This window comes from Cicer arietinum, chromosome 5 (genome assembly GCF_000331145.2).
Source record: "Cicer arietinum cultivar CDC Frontier isolate Library 1 chromosome 5, Cicar.CDCFrontier_v2.0, whole genome shotgun sequence".
NCBI classification, from domain to species: domain Eukaryota; kingdom Viridiplantae; phylum Streptophyta; class Magnoliopsida; order Fabales; family Fabaceae; genus Cicer; species Cicer arietinum.
The window spans coordinates 77,446,574-77,465,422 of record NC_021164.2 but is presented as its reverse complement, the minus strand read 5'-3'; the positions used below and the strand labels follow the sequence as shown (position 1 = coordinate 77,465,422).

Below are 18,849 nucleotides of genomic sequence, written 5' to 3'. Positions count from 1 at the left end.
CCCAAAAATAAACACAACCACGTCTCTAATGCATGAACAGGGAGACCGTACAAAATAGGTCAACTTATATTATGATTGATAATACACGTATATAAAATTATGATGATTCATTTGATGGATTATTAGTTAATGACAGCTGCTCTTGGAAAATAATACTCTATACTATTCTTGATTTTTTAATTAATAAAGGTGTTTTTTTTAATATCAAACGTTTATATATTATATATTAAGTTGACTAAATTAGTTTTATTGGTATAATTATTTTTTTAATTTATTTTTTTTAGATTTAGTAAAAAAAATCTTCAAAAGTTTATAATTTTTTTTTTCTTTTTTTCCGTCTAATTGCTCTAATAGCAATGAAAATCATTTTCCTACGTCGTCTTTCACTGTATAAAAAAAAACAATCAAACGTTTTTTTATTAATAGTAGAAGATCTCTCATCTGCCTCACTCCTAGTTCGTTTGTGTTTGCGTTGATGTCATTTTGGTGTCGTTGACTATGCACTGTTATCGTTGTGTCGTCGTTTCTAGTTTCATATTTGTTTATTAATAAACGAACGACTGATGTAGACGATGCATAACGGAGGAGAAAGACAGTGAAAAGCAGCATAACGGAGGAGAAAGATAGTAAAAACGACAAAGACTGTGCAGTGGATAGATAACGGGAGGAGAAAATAAATTTTGTTATTTTTTTAGACAGTTTAGTAAATAAATATTAATTATTTTAAAATAGAACAAGAATATCAAACTTCAAAATTTAGTAGTGTTAAATTTAAAATTTAGTCAAACTTATTCACAAATTATATGCCATTAGACTATTAGTAATTTAATTTAATAGTATCATAATATGTTAATTTTCAATTATATCATAGAAATTTTCTTAGTTAATATTACTCATTTTATTTTTTAAGATGAATTGTTCACTTTAGATAAATTAAATCTCCCAAACTAATAGAGAGATGGATATATTGATATATTTTATTTGATTTTAAATACAAGAGAAAGTGAGTAAATACAAATTAATACATCTAATATAAATTTCAAATTAAATATATTAATATTTGTTAATCAATCTTTATCTTATATTCGATATTAAATAATATTTTATTTGATTTGATATAAGTCAAACACAAAAAAGAAAAAATAATAATTTAACTAGTTTTTAATAAACAATTTAATTATCGAATTATTTAGTTTGACTTTTATATTTATCCCCGAAACTTACAATGCATATAGTTAAAATTTAAGTTGAAAGATATTAATTTGTAAAAATAAAGTTAGAAGGTGTATTTTTTAGTGGATGTATTTTTTTTTAAGTTATAATAATTTTTATTAATAATTTAAAAAAAATTTATATTATCAATCAATTACAACCGTTGAATTATTAAAGATGTTTAATTTATGAATAGTTGTGATCTATTAAAAAAAATTATACTTAATAGTTCATGATAATTAACTTTATTTTTTATAATTTAACAAATATTTTTTATATATTTAAAAATAATTTGTTTAACGAAACTCGAGAATGGCGATACAATTTTTGATGTGCTGACACTGCCAAAAGATCTCTTCAAATAAGAAATTTTGTTATTTGGTCAAGCAAAGAAGAAACTTTATCTTTTTATTTATTTAAAAAGGAACAAAAACTTTATCTTAGAAGAATAAATAAACAAAAAACTATTGGGCCCATCTTTCCTATACATCCCAAGTCCCAACCATCGGAAGTATGAGTTGCTTCCTCCAAAGCTTATCAATAACTCTTCTTTTAGAAAAATATTTATTATTATGATGGAATATTAACAAAACAAAACAAAAATGTTGTGTGATAATATCTAATCGTTCTAAATAACAATAACCTGCTATCTATGTTTGATCATCTATATTTTGATATATTATTATCTTTTTTTGTAACAATTATTTATAATAAATAGAACTACTTTTTTTGTTTTTTTTATAAATATACCATTGTATCTAACTCACATATAGTCACATACTCCACATTTTTATATTTATCTCTTTTTAACTTTTTTTCCTACCTCCACCGCTTATAATTTTAGTAACAGTAAATAACTGTACACAAATTTTTTAAATAAAAATACGTACATTTATAATATTATTAAATTTTAATTTAACTAATAAATATTAATATAATTACTTTGAAAAATCATAGTTATAATTTGAATATATTATTTTACAGTTATATATGTAAATTTTTGTTGATATTTATCATCTCGTTTATAATAAAAAAAAATTATATTTATGAACTATCATTTATATAATGCACACAAATCTTAACTTTTTAAATATCCATCTTAAAAAAAACATGTTTGAGAAACTAAATTTTAATTTATACGCTCTAAACAATCATTTATAGTAAATCCTTTTTTAGTTTGTAATCAAATTTTATAATAAATATATGTTTTAAACAATCATTTATAATAAATACTTTTCTAGTTTGTAATCAAATTTTATAAAAAATATATATTTTTAGTTCGTACTTTACCAAATCTTAAACACATGATTTGAAATTTATTTTCAAATTAATAATGGTAATGATAATAATGTTACAAACTGTAACTAATATTTTTTAATTAATTTACACTTTTTTCTAAAGAGTTAATTTAAACTATTCACTAAAAGTAATGGAGTAAAATTCTAATGCATATATATATATAGATGATAAATTTATCATAACTAACCTACAACACAGTTTTTTTTTTTTTTTTTTAAAAAAAAGAAGATGGAATGGCCAAATGTGAAAATATGGGGGTACGTGCGTTAGATATAAAATTATATCTATAAAATTCCTTATCAATTCGTGTAATAATTGGACCAAAACGATAGGCCCAATAAATCCAAATCCAATGTACGCCTTCCATCTCTGAACTATTGTTTTTCTATATTTAAACATGTATATTAAAAAATAAAAAATTTAGATTAATTTAGTTTTTTTTTTTACTTTTCATTTTATAAATAAAAGTAAAATTCATTTAATGTATGTTTTTTTTTGGATTTTAAGGGTATAAGAGAAAAAATAATATTAATTATATATTGATTTTTCTAAAAAACTCGAAATCATAGGATAAAAGTAAAATATTTATAGGACCAAAGATCGAATACGAAAGGAGTAGCTTAAAATTTAAATAGTACAATAATTTTTTTTTATATAGATAAAATGGTAAATAAACTTATAGATAACTGTTCAAACTCGATATATGATATTTAATTTAAAAGTTCTAACATTTAATAGTTGAACTAAGTATTGCAAATAATTTTTTTATTTTCTAAAATGAATTAAATAGTAAAAGTCAATGAATGATTTCTCAGTTCAAAATAAAAAAAAAAAACACTAAAATTAAATAAACACTTACAAATAAATTTATGCTTCTATTTTAGTTTTAATAGATGTTCACTAATCCAAATAAAAATAAAAATAAAAATTGTAGACGCGTGTGGGAACTGTTTACTGTTTTGTATATTTGTTTAAGTGCATGATAAAATCTTTTGAATAATATGTCCCAGTGAAGTAGTTATTTTGTTCGTCTGTTTTATTAAATAAGTTAACATTATTTTCAAATAAACTAATGTCAATATATTTTTGTTAATTAAGATGGGATTAACATAACATTATAACATCATGTAAGCACAACAAAACATAGCATTATGTGAATCAATGATAATCATACACGGTGGGTCGTAAACATGTGATATGAAGTCGACACAATGTATGAATAGTAACCTTAGTATAAAAAATGTTGTATAAAACGTTTGCGTCATAAATTTATTTTGCGATAACCATACTATAATAGTTATTTGACTTAAAATTATTATGATTCTAACATAAGAAATCGTAGGTTTCAATATATCCATGTAGGTAGTGATTGAGCATGTGAACAATGCAAATGTGAGTTATCCATTCTTTTAATAAAAATATATTTATAGTTTATTTATTGAGTAATTTTTGATATTTTTTAAAAATATAAATCTATTTTCGTTTTTATGAGAGATAGTGATATAAATAATGTAAGTATATTAAATTAAATTTTAAAAAAATATTTATATTTATTTATTTTTTAAAAAGAACATCAATTAAATTAGTAGTTTAATCACAAAAACTAAAGAGTAATATATAAATTTGTTATTTTTAAACAAGCTCTACCTTAGAATTTGTCATATACTACTAGCACATATATATATTTCTTTAGGAAATCCATATGCTGATTGATATATCAATATGAGGAAAAGAAATCAAGATACAGTAAAGTTGAAAAGATTTTTACTAAAATAAAAGAAACGAAAATGATTGAGAATACACCGAAAAACATGCAATAATGCAATGGGGCAATAACGTAAAAAGAAGTTAAGAAATGTGGGGGCCTCATAGATAACGTGATCGAAGTTATGCGCTGGTTAGTAGTTGGTTTCCTCGTGCCCGTAACATGGCTGTCACCAATGAACCTCACCCCTTCACTCCCAAACAAAAAAAAAAACAAAATATCCCTTCCCCCATTATTACCATCTTAACCTCCGATTTTCCCTCTCTCTCCCTTCCATAAATAAATCTATGTGTTTTCCCTCTCTCTCTCTCATTGGAACCGCTCATCGATCTCATTTTCTGACTCATCATTTCATTTCCCAAACACCAAACCCTAAATCTCATTTCTCTTCGTTTCAACCATGAGAGAGATCTTGCACGTTCAAGGAGGCCAATGCGGTAACCAAATTGGATCCAAATTCTGGGAAGTGATATGCGACGAACACGGCATTGATCAAACCGGAAAATATATAAGCGAAGGCGGTTCCGATACTCAATTGGAAAGGATCAATGTTTATTACAATGAAGCTTCTGGTGGAAGGTATGTTCCTAGGGCTGTTCTTATGGATCTTGAACCTGGTACCATGGAAAGTATCAGATCTGGTCCATTTGGTAAGATCTTTCGTCCTGATAATTTCGTCTTTGGACAATCTGGTGCTGGTAATAATTGGGCGAAAGGTCATTATACCGAAGGTGCTGAGTTGATTGATTCTGTTCTCGACGTTGTTCGTAAAGAAGCCGAAAATTGTGATTGCTTGCAAGGTATATTTGCACAATTAACTTTTAGATTCTATTATTCGACTAACTTATTTCAATTACGACTTATTAAATTGACAAATGGCGTACTGTTTCCGTTGAATTTCAGTGTTGACGTTTTTCTCTGTTTCTGTAGCTTGATTATCAATGTTTGTTGAAATGATTTGCTTGCGATTTATGGTAGATATAAGATATAATCCTGTTTTCTAATTTAAGTAAAGTTGACGAATGCGATAATTAAAAGTTAAAGGAGGATCCAATTCTACTATTGGGAGATCCACGAATTTGATGCATTAGTTGAATTCAACCTGCATAAAAATTTGCTGATACACTGTAATCTAATCTCTATATTTGTTTTAGTTTAGTTTAGTTGTTTGATAGAACGAAGCTTCCATGATTTTGTTTAATGACAATACTTTAGGGGTTGATATATGCTATGGAAATAAAAAAAAACAGTGCGAAGTCAACACTGTTGACTATGTGGAACGTTTGTTCTTTTTGCCATCTGTAGATCTTTTATAAAAGAAATAAGATAATTAGATCACTAGATCTGATATCATCAGGATTTTCTTCGTGGTCCATGTTCTTTTGAATGAAAGACATGTAGGGACCACATCATCTTTTATAGTGCATAATTATAAAACAATGTATAAAGTCGGGTTCTTTTCCTATTGTCAGTTTCGATTAATGATAATTATACATAATTTCTAAAGTGTGTTTTTTCAAATAACAAAACACACGTTGACTTGCTCAATCTGGATCTCTTGTTTCTTAAATTAAGCGTAGTATAAAAGTGTTGTTTTATTAAATCACAAATTAATACTAGATTACTAGTGTAATTTTTCCTGAGTTTTTTATAGACAAAAAATTATCATGAAATTGTCCATAGCAATTTACGAAATCTTGAATGTTGGTCTTCTATAAGGATCTTTAGATGCAAGAAGTAAAAGACTGCACCATATTATATTAATGTATCATCTGCATCTGAATTCTTAGATTGAATTGAAACACTCCACCTGCAGAATAAGCTATGCAGATTCATGAAAAAAAATTGTTTCTTTTTTCACACAACAAGTTATTACTTAGATAGTAGTAACTATTAACCCAAATCATAGTAGTGCTCTAGAAGCTACACATAACTGTATATTTTTAAACATAGATCATGGTTCCCTAACAGGGTTAGTATGTTTTCATGGTCTTGTTCTGTTGTAGTATGACGCAAAATTGGTACATGCCACCAGAAATGTGATTCTCGGTAGTTTTGTATTTTTCTAACGATTGTACTGTCAGGTTTGTGAACTTGTATTGTCATCTTTTATTCTGAAATCTAAAATTAAATTATTTTTGTCAGGTTTTCAAGTATGCCACTCGCTTGGAGGAGGCACGGGTTCTGGCATGGGAACACTATTGATATCAAAGATCAGGGAGGAATACCCAGACAGAATGATGCTCACTTTCTCTGTTTTCCCATCTCCAAAGGTCTCTGATACAGTTGTTGAGCCATACAATGCCACACTATCTGTACACCAACTTGTAGAAAATGCAGATGAGTGCATGGTTCTTGACAATGAAGCTCTTTATGACATTTGCTTCAGGACATTAAAACTCAGCACCCCTAGCTGTAAGTATCATCTCCTCTGTTTTAGTCCCTCACTTGCTCTATAAGATTTGGTAAATAGATAATAACTTTTGTTATTTATTTCCTCGCGGTCTAATTGCAGTTGGGGATCTGAACCATCTGATTTCTGCAACTATGAGTGGGGTTACATGTTGTCTGAGGTTTCCTGGACAACTGAACTCTGATCTTAGGAAGCTGGCTGTCAATCTGATCCCGTTCCCACGTCTTCACTTCTTTATGGTGGGGTTTGCACCTCTCACTTCTCGTGGGTCTCAGCAGTACGTCTCCCTTACCGTCCCAGAACTGACTCAGCAAATGTGGGACGCCAAAAATATGATGTGTGCTGCTGATCCCCGACATGGCCGATACTTGACTGCATCTGCAATGTTCAGAGGAAAGATGAGCACCAAAGAGGTGGATGAACAAATAATCAATGTGCAGAACAAGAATTCTTCATATTTTGTTGAATGGATTCCCAACAATGTGAAGTCTAGTGTGTGTGACATTCCACCCAAGAACTTGAAGATGTCTTCCACTTTTATTGGGAACTCAACTTCAATTCAGGAGATGTTTAGGAGGGTGAGTGAGCAATTCACTGCCATGTTCCGGCGCAAAGCCTTCTTGCATTGGTACACTGGAGAAGGAATGGATGAGATGGAGTTCACAGAGGCAGAGAGTAACATGAACGATTTGGTAGCAGAGTACCAACAATACCAGGATGCAATTGCAGAGGAGGAAGATGAGTATGAAGAAGAAGGTGAGGAACAGTACGATGAGCAGTAGCTGGATCAAACTCCAATGGTAACTACTTCAACTATGCAACTTTGCTGCTATTCGTGTATCTACTACAGTCATATGCTCTTTTGTTCTTATTTATCCCTGTTTCTTTACATTTTGCCAAATTCATTTTTTAAGTGTACTATTTCAGAATTGTTTGGAAATTGGAATGTGGCCCGGCAGACAGGGTTATCCTATACTCTTATTCCTATAATCATATGTATTTATGTATGTGTGTGAATCAGTTTTGTTTCCTACCAATTCGTATTATTTTGAGAAAAGGGTTGGGGCTTTCCCATTTTTGCTTTACACGCATGAACCCATTCACTCCAAAAAATTAATGCTTCATTTGGAAGCTAAAAAAATATATGAAAAATAAATAAATAGACTGTACACCGTTTAGATAAGAAAATAAAAGAAAAAGTAGAATCTCCTCTTTGCTGTTTGGCAGAATAGAGAAGTGAGGGGGGTAAAATAAGAATTAAGTGAATTCCACACCATGGGAGAGATAAATAGACTAGGGTGTATAACATGTTCCAAACTCCAAAATACGTCATGTAAGTTTTAGAAAATAATGACATTATTTTACAATAATTGCCGTATTATAAAATATAATTCTATTTTTTTATTACAACTATTAATGTTAGTATAAATGTTAATATTAGTATTTTGGTAATGGTGGGAATCAAATCTACAACATCTTTATGACTCCACTTTCTAACTCTTCCATCTTAGTTACCAAATTGATTTTTTTTTTCTTTCACAAAACCAACTTTATATCTCATGCTTTTATATAATACTATTAATATTTATAAATATTTGCAAAATAATAAGAGTGGATTGTTATTCAAAATTTGTGTTCTTTTCGGAGAAAAATTACTATCTTGCACTTTTTTCTTCCCATTTCATTTTTTCATTACAACATGATTGAAAATATTACTTTTTGCACTCACACTCCTGTATTTTTACAAAACATAAATGAAGAGATTGGATCTCTTTGCCTTATACTTTGAGACGGTTGAAACTCATCAAGGAGCTCCCCATTCAAAGCATTCACATATTAGAAGAAACATATCATAAGTTAACGAATTTTGAAGGAGACACAATGCCTTATAGAGTGAGTATCCTTAGCAAAACTCTGATTTAACATATCCCGATTCCCTCAAATTTTACTCTTATCCCTACAAATGCAATAAAATGATATATTTGTCCTCGTATAAATATTAAAATTTGTCATTTTCTACCGTCATATCATTTCAGTTTTTCTGTACACAAATGAGTATCAATTTTTTCTATTTTACTGAATTTTTTCAAATTCTTCGGTATTGAATTTACACTTCGAAAAACTTTTTTCAAGTTTTTTGGTAGAGATGTATTTATCGAAAAACTTATTTTCAAGATTTTTAGTACTGAAAAATTTATTTGAAGTTTTTTAGAACTATCGAAAAACTTTTTTCAATATTTCTGAAACACAACTCATTTTCAAAATATTTTTTTTAAGTTTTCCGCTAATTACTTGAAAACACAAGTTTTTCGAAATTTTTTATAATTTTTATTTTATTTAAGATTTTGAACCTTCTGCATACATTTTCAATCATTTATAATGGAAAACTTTTTAAGGTTTTCTATTTTATATTGGAAAACTTTTCAACCTTTTCGTTCCAAAAATCTTTTTTAAAATTGTCTGCTACAAAATTTCTGTACAAATTTTCAACCTTTTATATTGAATTTTTTAAAAAAAGATTTCTGGTACAAATCTTTTCAATTTTCTGTACCAAAATTTTTTATATAATTTTTTTTCAATTAACCTTGTGTACTGAGAACTTGAATTGTTTTGTTTGGAAATCTCTAAATGATTAAAAAAAAGTACATTTGAATTGGTAAAATAGTAAAAAAAAATAAATTAAAAGTAAATTTAGCAATTTAAAAATAGGCTAAATTACACACGTGGTCCCTTAACTTAATTTCAGGTAACGTTTTAGTCCTTTATTATTTTTTTTTTTTTTTCCGATTTAGTCCTTTATTCCTAAAAATATCAAATAAAGTATGAAAATATGAGTTTATTTGAAGATTTGCGTTACGAATTTGGTGAAATTTGTATTATATTGAAGAATATAATTAATTTTATGAGTTTTGATTGAAATTTTTTTGAATTTTTGTATAAAAAAGAATATCATTGTTGAAATTTTAAAATATAAAATATCAAATTGTCACTTAAAATTAAAATAAAGGATCAAGTCGGAAAAAAAAAGATAAAGGACTAAAACGTTACCTTAAATTAAGTTAAGGGACCACGAATATATTTTAGCCTTAAAAATGTTGTGGGATATAACGCTGACCATAACATTAAAATTTGAAAAAATGAATTTTGTATTCCCACAATTAGACTTATACTTTTCAAAACGTAAAAAACCTAATTTTGTCCCTTTGATTTTCGTTCAATCAAAGATTAAAAAAAAAATTTACTCTATAATCTTATTTTCACTAAAATTTCGGCCAATTAAATTATTTTCTCCAAATAATCAGTGCACAAATTAACACAACCGTAAATTTCAAAGCATACAATTTCATGTCTATCGGAAACTTCAAAAACAATTTCTGGTACACTACTTTTAAGGAAGAGATGTATTATTAGGTTCGGTGTTTTTCGTTCCTCTATTCAATGTTAAAAATAAATAAAAAATGCTGTATCAGAAATTTCAAGAACAAAATTGAAAATTTTTGTGCTTGTTTTTTTATTTTGTGAAATTTCTGGAATTTCAATCAAAAATTTGAAATTTATAGTGGTTATTTTTTAATACCAAAAATTTCTAAAGTTTTCGACTAAGAACAGATTTTAAATTTTTGGATGAGACTATTATTTTCGAATGAAACTAATTTAAGAAAATTTTAAAAATAAATTTTTTGGATATGGTATACGTATTTTTATAAGTTAAAAGATCAATTCTAGAGTACAAATTCCAATTTTCTATATGTCATAATTCATAACTTATTATTTGTATAACTTTCTCTTATTTGTATAACTTTCTCTTCTTTTTTCAGTCTTATTATTTGTATAATTTATGAGATTTATATTTTTGAAAGAATTCATCATTTGTTTTGACATTTAAAATTTTTGTTTTAATGTATAAGTTATAGAAGTACATGACACAAATTTCGCCATTAATATAATGACGACCAAAAATGTTATTATGAAATAAGTGAACCAATTATTTCCCTGAAAGAACATGATAATTCTCTTTAAATAAATATGCCTAGCCTGTTTATAAATTGATAAAAAAAATAATTGAGTGATCCCAACGATGACAACGAAAATCTGTTCAGAAGAAGAAATCTTGAGAACCCAATCAAACTGAACATCAAAAAAAGAATTGAACATATTTTCATGACTTGAAATTGGAAAATGCAACAGTTTAAAATCTTGATCACTAAAAAAAATTAGCTTAAATAGAAATGAATTGAAACAAAAATAGGAGTGAAATGAATTTAATTAAAGGAGAGGAAAGCGCATCAGAGTCATGGAAGTATGAGAATAAACATCGCTCGCAAATAATATATACATACGAGCTTCTCATCATCACAGAATAAACTCTCATCACTTGCAAACTTTCTTATAACATTAAAATAAATCATCAACTTGAAGTATAGTATATAATAAAATAATGAATATATAACTTATAATATTATGGTGATCGATCATTAATTGAACTCAATATAATACTATCTGAATTCTGATCTTCGACTTGAGGCACAAGTGACTAAAGAGAGTCCTTTATATAGAGGGCACAAGGAAACCCTAGGCTTCCCCTCAGCTTGCCACGTCTCGATTTGTTTCTTTGGGCTTGCGGTGTTTTGGGTCAGCATAATAATAAAAAATTAGAGGATCCAATTTCTAGAAAAAACGTTGTTTTGTTTTATTTATTTTATGACATGGGAAAGTATGTGCCAAATTGCCGGAAGAATAACAAGAGTTAGTTTATCGAATAGAAAATCAACTTCTCTAAATTTTCTTTTTGAAAAGTGAGAAGTGAATAAACTAATAATTATAATTATAATTATTAACTCAATAATTTATATTAGGCACTTTATTATTTAATATAAATAATTCATTTTGTAGAATTTAATCCAAAATAAAACAAGATTAAGTAGTTGCTATTTTGCGGAAATCTGCAATGACGGGCCTTCTTCAAACAGTTTTAATGAATGTTTGAATCCGTGTTAAAAATAAACAAAAGCACGACAATATCCAAACTTATAGCGTATAGCTTTCACGTTGAAAACACATTTGGACGTGATTTCATGATAACTCCAAACACACTTTTAGTTTAATTGTGTCTTCTTGGTATGCATTTCGTGCGTATCAAAGGATTTTGTATATATATATATATATTAAAAAGTCAAACTTTTTCCCATCACCATTGAAATAAGCCAGAAGCTACCGGTGGAAAGGCATAAGCTTGGATTAAATCTTTGCATAAAATTTTACTACAAACACATTAATCATAAGAATGTAAAATCCCAACTTCAGTTTAGAATCACAGATTAATCTTTTTTAAGTACCAGATACAATTTAAAATGATTAACATCTTTAAATATTAGAGGTCTACGGCTGACTATATAGTGCACAAAGCACACAGCTAAAAAACTAAACACACTGTCAACATGAAATCTCTTTGAAAGTTTTATACCATAATTCATGTTGATATGTTATCATGTTCCTCTTACAAGTTGTGTCCGCAGCAACAAATGCCATGAGAGAAAAAAACACAAAAAAATTGTGATAATTAAGTCACTTTTCTCCTCTTTGCCATTGCTGAACTAATGGTAAAATCAGAGTCATCGTCAGAGCTTACACTCTCAGGTTTCTGCTTGTTGGACTGCTTTGATGCAGAGTTTGGTGTTGTCTTTTTAACAGAAGACTTAGGCGTAGTTGAGACTTTTTTCTTAACCGTAACAGATTTAGTGCTGCTCTTCACAGCAGATACAGCCTTAACAGGAGAAGTGATTTTCTGCTGTAGAGTTTTCTTTTGCTTCTTCTCATGTACTATCACCGCGACCTCTTTAGGAAGCAAGCCCGTTTCCATCAACCTGCAGTAACATTTAGCAACACAAATAAACAATCTTCTACGCTAGGAAGTACCTATAATTGCTTGGAAACAAGTTCTACACAGCATATCTTTCTTGTTAGTTTCAATCAGGCATAACATATATTTCATTACTTTCTTTAGGGTAAGTGGGGAAAGAAATTTCAATCTGCAGTGCAGATTTTCTTGTTTATCTACACTGTTAGAGTGTAATATAAGCATTAGACAAATCGTGTGGGATTGGATAAGTAAAACAAGACAATGCAAGTAACTGAGTTACAACAGAACTTTTAAATCGGTTTAGTATTTTATGATCCATGTACACTGTACAGCACAAGCAATTTCGAATGAGATGAGGGGAGGAAATAACGGGGGGGAAAGAGATGAGAAAGAGGCGGCTTGGACTAGAGGATCATGGAGAATATACAGAAAAAGTTGGATAGTTTTATGTTTGGATGTTACTATGTGCATGGAATCCATGGAATAAAAAGCTACCCCATAATCAATTGCGTAACAAATCTCGAGGTTTTTGCAGTATAAATTATCTTATGTTTAAATTAGTCCCATGACTATTTTTAAATCTAAATAGAACAATTAATTTGAAATGGTGTCAATTCCTTCATTAAAAAAATAAAATCAAATACACATTAGGTATTGCAACTGAACTAATAAACTAGACAAAAGAGAGATGATAAGTCTGAAACAATTCTAACCTAAGACATGAAAGCAACAAAATATCCGTTATGCCTATGCTCCCAACTCCGATACAAAGAGAAATATTCACAATTTAACAAAATATCAGATACAAAGAGTGATGGCACTTGGCAGATCTACCATTTTGATTATGAAAACTGCAAATCCAACGTAGACAGTAAGGAACAAATGCATACGGCCTTATAGTGACGGCATGCAATTTACAACCGCTTGCATGGTTTTGGGATTAGTAATTACAGGGTCAGTGTATGTTTATGAGTTGGTATGCCTGTGAACATGTATCCCCAAAGGAAAAGAAAGAAAAATAAACCTCAATTGTCTTTGATAATTGATCCAAAACAATGCTCCTTTGCCCCACTACCATAGTTTGGTTTTCAGGTCAAGAATCAAAGTTTGTCCATCTCAATCATCCATCGAGAGAATCACAAGGGTTAAAATACTTCTGTCTTTAAATTGGCTTCTGGTTTTCCTAAACACAAGTCATTACATATGTACCTTAAAGCATAAACATAATCCTATCAAGAAAATAATAGCATGTGTAACCTTCACTTTAGCACAGACAAATTGATATATTTCCAAGGGCCTAGGACAAGCTTAAAAGCTGGAAATTTTCTATTTGAGCCTAATGCTCACATCCTAACATAAAGGGCTTTATTGGATCAAATGCAAAGTTCCACATAAAACATCAAGAGCATTATATTACCTGCACAAATTGCACTTGAATGTCAAAGGTCTGATAGTTAGCCTTATAGTATAAGGCTAAAACCAATTCTAAACAATACAGGAGATTAAGCTTACTGAAATGGTGAAAGTCTACACTATACATGTGAAATTTGCCATGTAAAAAGGATTTTAAATGAATCTGTTTGGATTGACTTATTTGAACTTATCTTTTGTCATAAGCATTTGTAAGGGCTTACGGAAATAACTTATGACATGTCTATGAGCTTTATTCAAATTATATCTATAAGCTCACCAAGATAGCACATGATAAGAGTTTGATTTCATATTATCATTTGTTATACAAAAATGTACATATAATTATAAACCTTTATATAATATAAATGTTCAATTAAGTTGTTTATCAAAATAAAACCAGAAGCATGTTAATTGTCTTCCACTCTTCCATTCACGATCGGCCTGTCGCTCAACTCTAGGCTTAACTCTTACTCAAACATAAAACTAATCTATATAATAGTGTTTCTCAGCTCTTGTGAGTGGTATGACATGTTATTCATGCTCACTTAACAATTCACATTCATAGTAATAACGTTCTTTTGGGGGAGCCAAAGCCTAATAATTAAGCTAATTCCTTTTCCCAACATTGTCAAAAATGACCTAACTAACAAATTGCAAATAAGAAAGAGAAACATTAGCACAAAATGCAAAACCTCACCAGATTTGTGACATTTCACTAGTGGGAATTTGCTCATACAAAGTCTCGTAGAAAACCCTGAGAGGGTCTCTCTGAAAAAAAAGGTAAAATAATTCGATTACTGAAAACCTAAAAAAAGAATCATAAAAATAAAATCAAAGAGTAACTAAACAGAAACACGTGCATAATTCAAACCTCTTCGGGTGGATCTCGTTTCTGTCCAGGTAAATCATAAACCTTCTTTTCTTTCTTCTTTTTCTTCTGCTCTGTAACAACCTCTTCTTCCTCCTTCTTTACCTTCTTCTTTTTCTTCACTTCCTTCACCACCTAACCAAACGCACATAATAAAGAAATAACCAAACGTACATTACTAAAATGGAAGAAAAAAAACTAGGTCGATAATTTGAATTTATTATACCTTGGTGCTGGAGATTTTTTTGGCGATAGGTTTATCATCATCGTCTTCGTCATAGTCGTCATTGAGTTGCTTTTTAACTTTGGAGCGAGAAGCTGACGTAGAATGAGGAATGGGTTCTGATTCTTCTTTGACTTCTTTCTTGACTTTCGGAACTTTGTTTGATTGAGGTTTAGCGTTGGAGGTTGCGACCTTTTTGGGACCAGAACTGTTGTTGTTGTCGTTCTCTTGTTTTTTCACCAGTTTCAATTCTTCTGAAGACATTTCTACGATTTTGAAGGTGCAATGTGGAATGTGGAATGTGAAAATGAAGAAAATTTGCAGTGAATGATAGTGATTCCCTCTCCCTTCAGAATCGTCTGAGTTTGGGGTTTTGAATTCCAATACTCTGAGTTGTGGATACTTTCCAACATTTGGGTCGCGTGTATTTGGGCTGAGCTGCAAATAAGGCCCTTCTTTTCCTGTTTTTTTTGGAATGTTAGCTTTTGTACCCCTCCAATTAAACTTGTACCCCCAATTTATTAAAAATCCAATTTTATCCTTAATGAATTCATTCACGTGAGTGGTAAAAAAAAAATTACTCCAAAATTTCACTCCTCAACGAAATTTCCAGTAGGTTTAATTTTGACAACTAAATTTCCGGTAATTATTTGTAATATTGGAAATTTGGTCAAATAAATTTCCGGTAGTTACATTTTTAATACTGGATTTTTGAAATTTCCGGAAGCTACTGGAAATTTTAATGTTTTTAAAAATCCGGTAGTTATGTTTTCTTCACCGGAAAATTCGGTATTAATCCGGAAATTTCAAAAATTCGGTAGTTAATAAACTTTTTTTTTTTTACTTTTAAAATATTTATTTAATTTGTTTTTTTTTTAAAAATAGGGATGTAAAACACACAACCAATATTTATAGATTTAACTGAAACATTTACAACTGATCAAATTTTTGAGTCACGAGAAGTTGTCATATCATGGGCAAGAGAGATCGGTCGACAAAATCGAGTAGTAGTTATCATTACTCGATCAAACATAGAGACTGGAAAAAGAGGAAGAAAGTCAAAATTAATTATTGGTTGTGATAGAGGTGGACAATATAAGTCAAATAAAAATAACACAGGTACTTCAACTAAAAGGTGTGGATGTCCGTTTAAACTTAGATCGAGACCATTGAAAAACGTTGAAGGATGGATTATTAGTTTAATCTGTGGACTTCACAATCATGAGTTAGTAGCTACTTTTGAGAATAATGCATTTATGGGACGCTTAACAGAAGAAGATAAGAAACATGTTGACGAGTTGACAAAATATCACGTTGCACCGAGACACATCTTGTCATCTTTGAGAGATCGAGATATGGAGAATGTGACTAATATCTATCAAATTTACAAGCGACGAAGTACATACAAGAAGAATTTAAAAGGACCTAGAACTGATATGCAACATTTGTTGAAGTTACTTGAAGCTGAGAAATATACTTGTTGGAGTAGGACTCATGAGGACTCCAGCGTTGTGAGGGATATGTTTTGGACACACCCAGATTCCATAACTTTGTTGAACATGTTCCCTCTTGTATTCATCATGGATAGCACCTACAAAACCAACAAGTATAGGTTACCATTGTTTGAAATTGTTGGTGTAACTTCAACTGGGTTGACATTTAATGTTGCATTTGCTTATATGGATTCTGAACGTCAAGACAACTTTTGGTGGGCATTGGAGAAGTTAAAAGAGTTGTTTTTTTCAAACACGCCATTTCCTCAGGTGATTGTGACTGACAGAGAACTGGCTTTAATGAATGCAATTAAAGTTGTATTTCCATCTTCAACAAATTTACTTTGCCAACTTCATATTAACAAAAATGTTGGAGCCAAATGCAAACAGTATATATTAAAGAAAGACATGCAAGAACCCATTCTTGAGTTGTGGAGGAAAATTGTTTATTGTTCTGAAGAGAAGGAGTACGAGGAACTTTTGCAAGTATTTGAGCAAGCATGTGTCGATAATATTATTTTCTTTGACTACGTCAGAGACACATGGTTGAATCCTCATAAGGAAAGATTTGTTGAAGCATGGACCAATCGAGTATTGCATCTAGGAAATACTACGACTAATAGGTATGTCATTAAAATTTCACATTTTGTATGATATATGATATATGATTTATGCATGATATATGATCATTACTTCACATTTTGTATTTTTTTTGTTTAAATATTAGGGTTGAGTCTGCTCATTGGTCATTGAAGAGATTTTTGGAACACAGTAAAGGAGATTTTTGTAAGGCATGGAATGGTATGAATGACATGTTGAAGTTTCAAATTATTAAGATCAAAGGTTCATTTGAGATAAGTAAAGGTCGCAAAGAGCATATACACAACAATCCATTCTTTGAGAAATTGACTTGGGTGGTATCCAAGAAAGCCTTAGGTGATATTGTTGAAGAATACAAGAGAGTCAGTTATGTCGGTATTCAATTGAATTTGTATTTCCATCTTCAACAAATTTACTTTGTCAGCTTCATATTAACAAAAATGTTGGAGTCAAATGCAAACAATATATATTAAAGAAAGACATGCAAGAACCCATTCTTGAGTTGTATAGGAAAATTGTTTATTGTTCTAAAGAGAAGGAGTACGATGAACTTTTGCAAATGTTTGAGCAAGCATGTGTCGATAATATTATTTTCTTTAACTACGTCAGAGACACATGGTTGAATCCGCATAAGGAAAGATTTGTTGAAGCATGGACCAATCGAGTATTGCATCTAGGAAATACTACGACTAATAGATATGTCATTAAAACTTCACATTTTGTATTTTATTTTATGCATGATATATGATTAAAACATCACATTTTGTATTTTTTTTTTTGTTTAAATATTAGGATTGAGTCTGCTCATTGGTCAATGAAAAGATTTTTGGAACACAGTAAAGGAGATTTTTGTAAGGCATGGAATGGTATGAATGACATGTTGAAGTTTCAAATTATTAAGATAAAAGGTTCATTTGAGATAAGTAAGGGTCGCAAAGAGCATATACACAACAATCCATTCTTTGAGAAATTTACTTGGGTTGTATCCAAGAAAACTTTAGGTGATATTGTTCATGAATACAATAGAGTCAACTATGTCGGCAACGATAAAGATGTGTGTTGTTGTATACTTAGAAACACTCATGGATTACCTTGTGCATGTGAGTTGACACGATACAAGCTGAAAGGTGTTCCAATTCCATTAGATGTTGTTCATATACATTGGAGGAAATTAACCATGAATAGTGATCAAGAGGAAGAACAATTGACAGATGATTCAAAGTTGGACATTACATCGGAGATGAATATAATTTGGAAAACATGGAAAACACTTCATGTTGCTGGAAGAAGGGCATTAAAGAGCAAGTTGCGTGAAATAGGATATCCGGAGACAACATCAATGTGTGCACCAGTGGATAAAATCAAAACAAAATGTGGTGTTAAGAAGAAAAAAGGCAATAAGCCGAACAAGTCTCTCAGCAAGCATCCAAACAAGTTGATACTCGAGTCTCCCAGCAAGTATCCAAACAAGTCTCTCAGCAAGCATCCAAACAAGTCTCCCAGCAAGCATCCAAATAAGTCTCCCATCAAGCATCCAAACAAGTCTCCCATCAGGTTAAAAAATATTTCCACGAGTTTCCTCCTTTAATTCATCCATATATTGAAGACATAGTTAATGTTAAAGTAGATGAAAACTGTGGATATCGTGTTATTGCTGCTTTACTTGGTCATGGTGAAGAATACTGGAGCATTGTACGTCGACA

General features: G+C 29.9%; 2 protein-coding genes across 2 annotated transcripts; one reads left to right on the top strand and one right to left on the bottom strand.

Moving 5' to 3' along the window:
• Positions 1 to 4,606: 4,606 nt before the first annotated feature.
• Positions 4,607 to 7,683, top strand: TUBB (tubulin, beta class I). The gene is given in 3 exon segments (NM_001279009.1): positions 4,607 to 5,076; positions 6,422 to 6,691; positions 6,792 to 7,683. Coding segments are annotated over 3 exon segments (1,350 nt in total). The 5' UTR covers positions 4,607 to 4,676; the 3' UTR covers positions 7,472 to 7,683.
• Positions 7,684 to 11,968: 4,285 nt separating this feature from the next.
• LOC101506427 (uncharacterized) lies at positions 11,969 to 15,436 on the bottom strand. Its single transcript, XM_004500882.4, has 4 exons — positions 15,057 to 15,436; positions 14,834 to 14,965; positions 14,660 to 14,730; positions 11,969 to 12,553 (listed from the first exon to the last, which is right to left on the bottom strand). The coding sequence occupies exons 1-4, from the start codon at positions 15,315 to 15,317 to the stop codon at positions 12,250 to 12,252; spliced, it is 768 nt and encodes a 255-aa protein (XP_004500939.1). The 5' UTR covers positions 15,318 to 15,436; the 3' UTR covers positions 11,969 to 12,249.
• Positions 15,437 to 18,849: the final 3,413 nt, after the last annotated feature.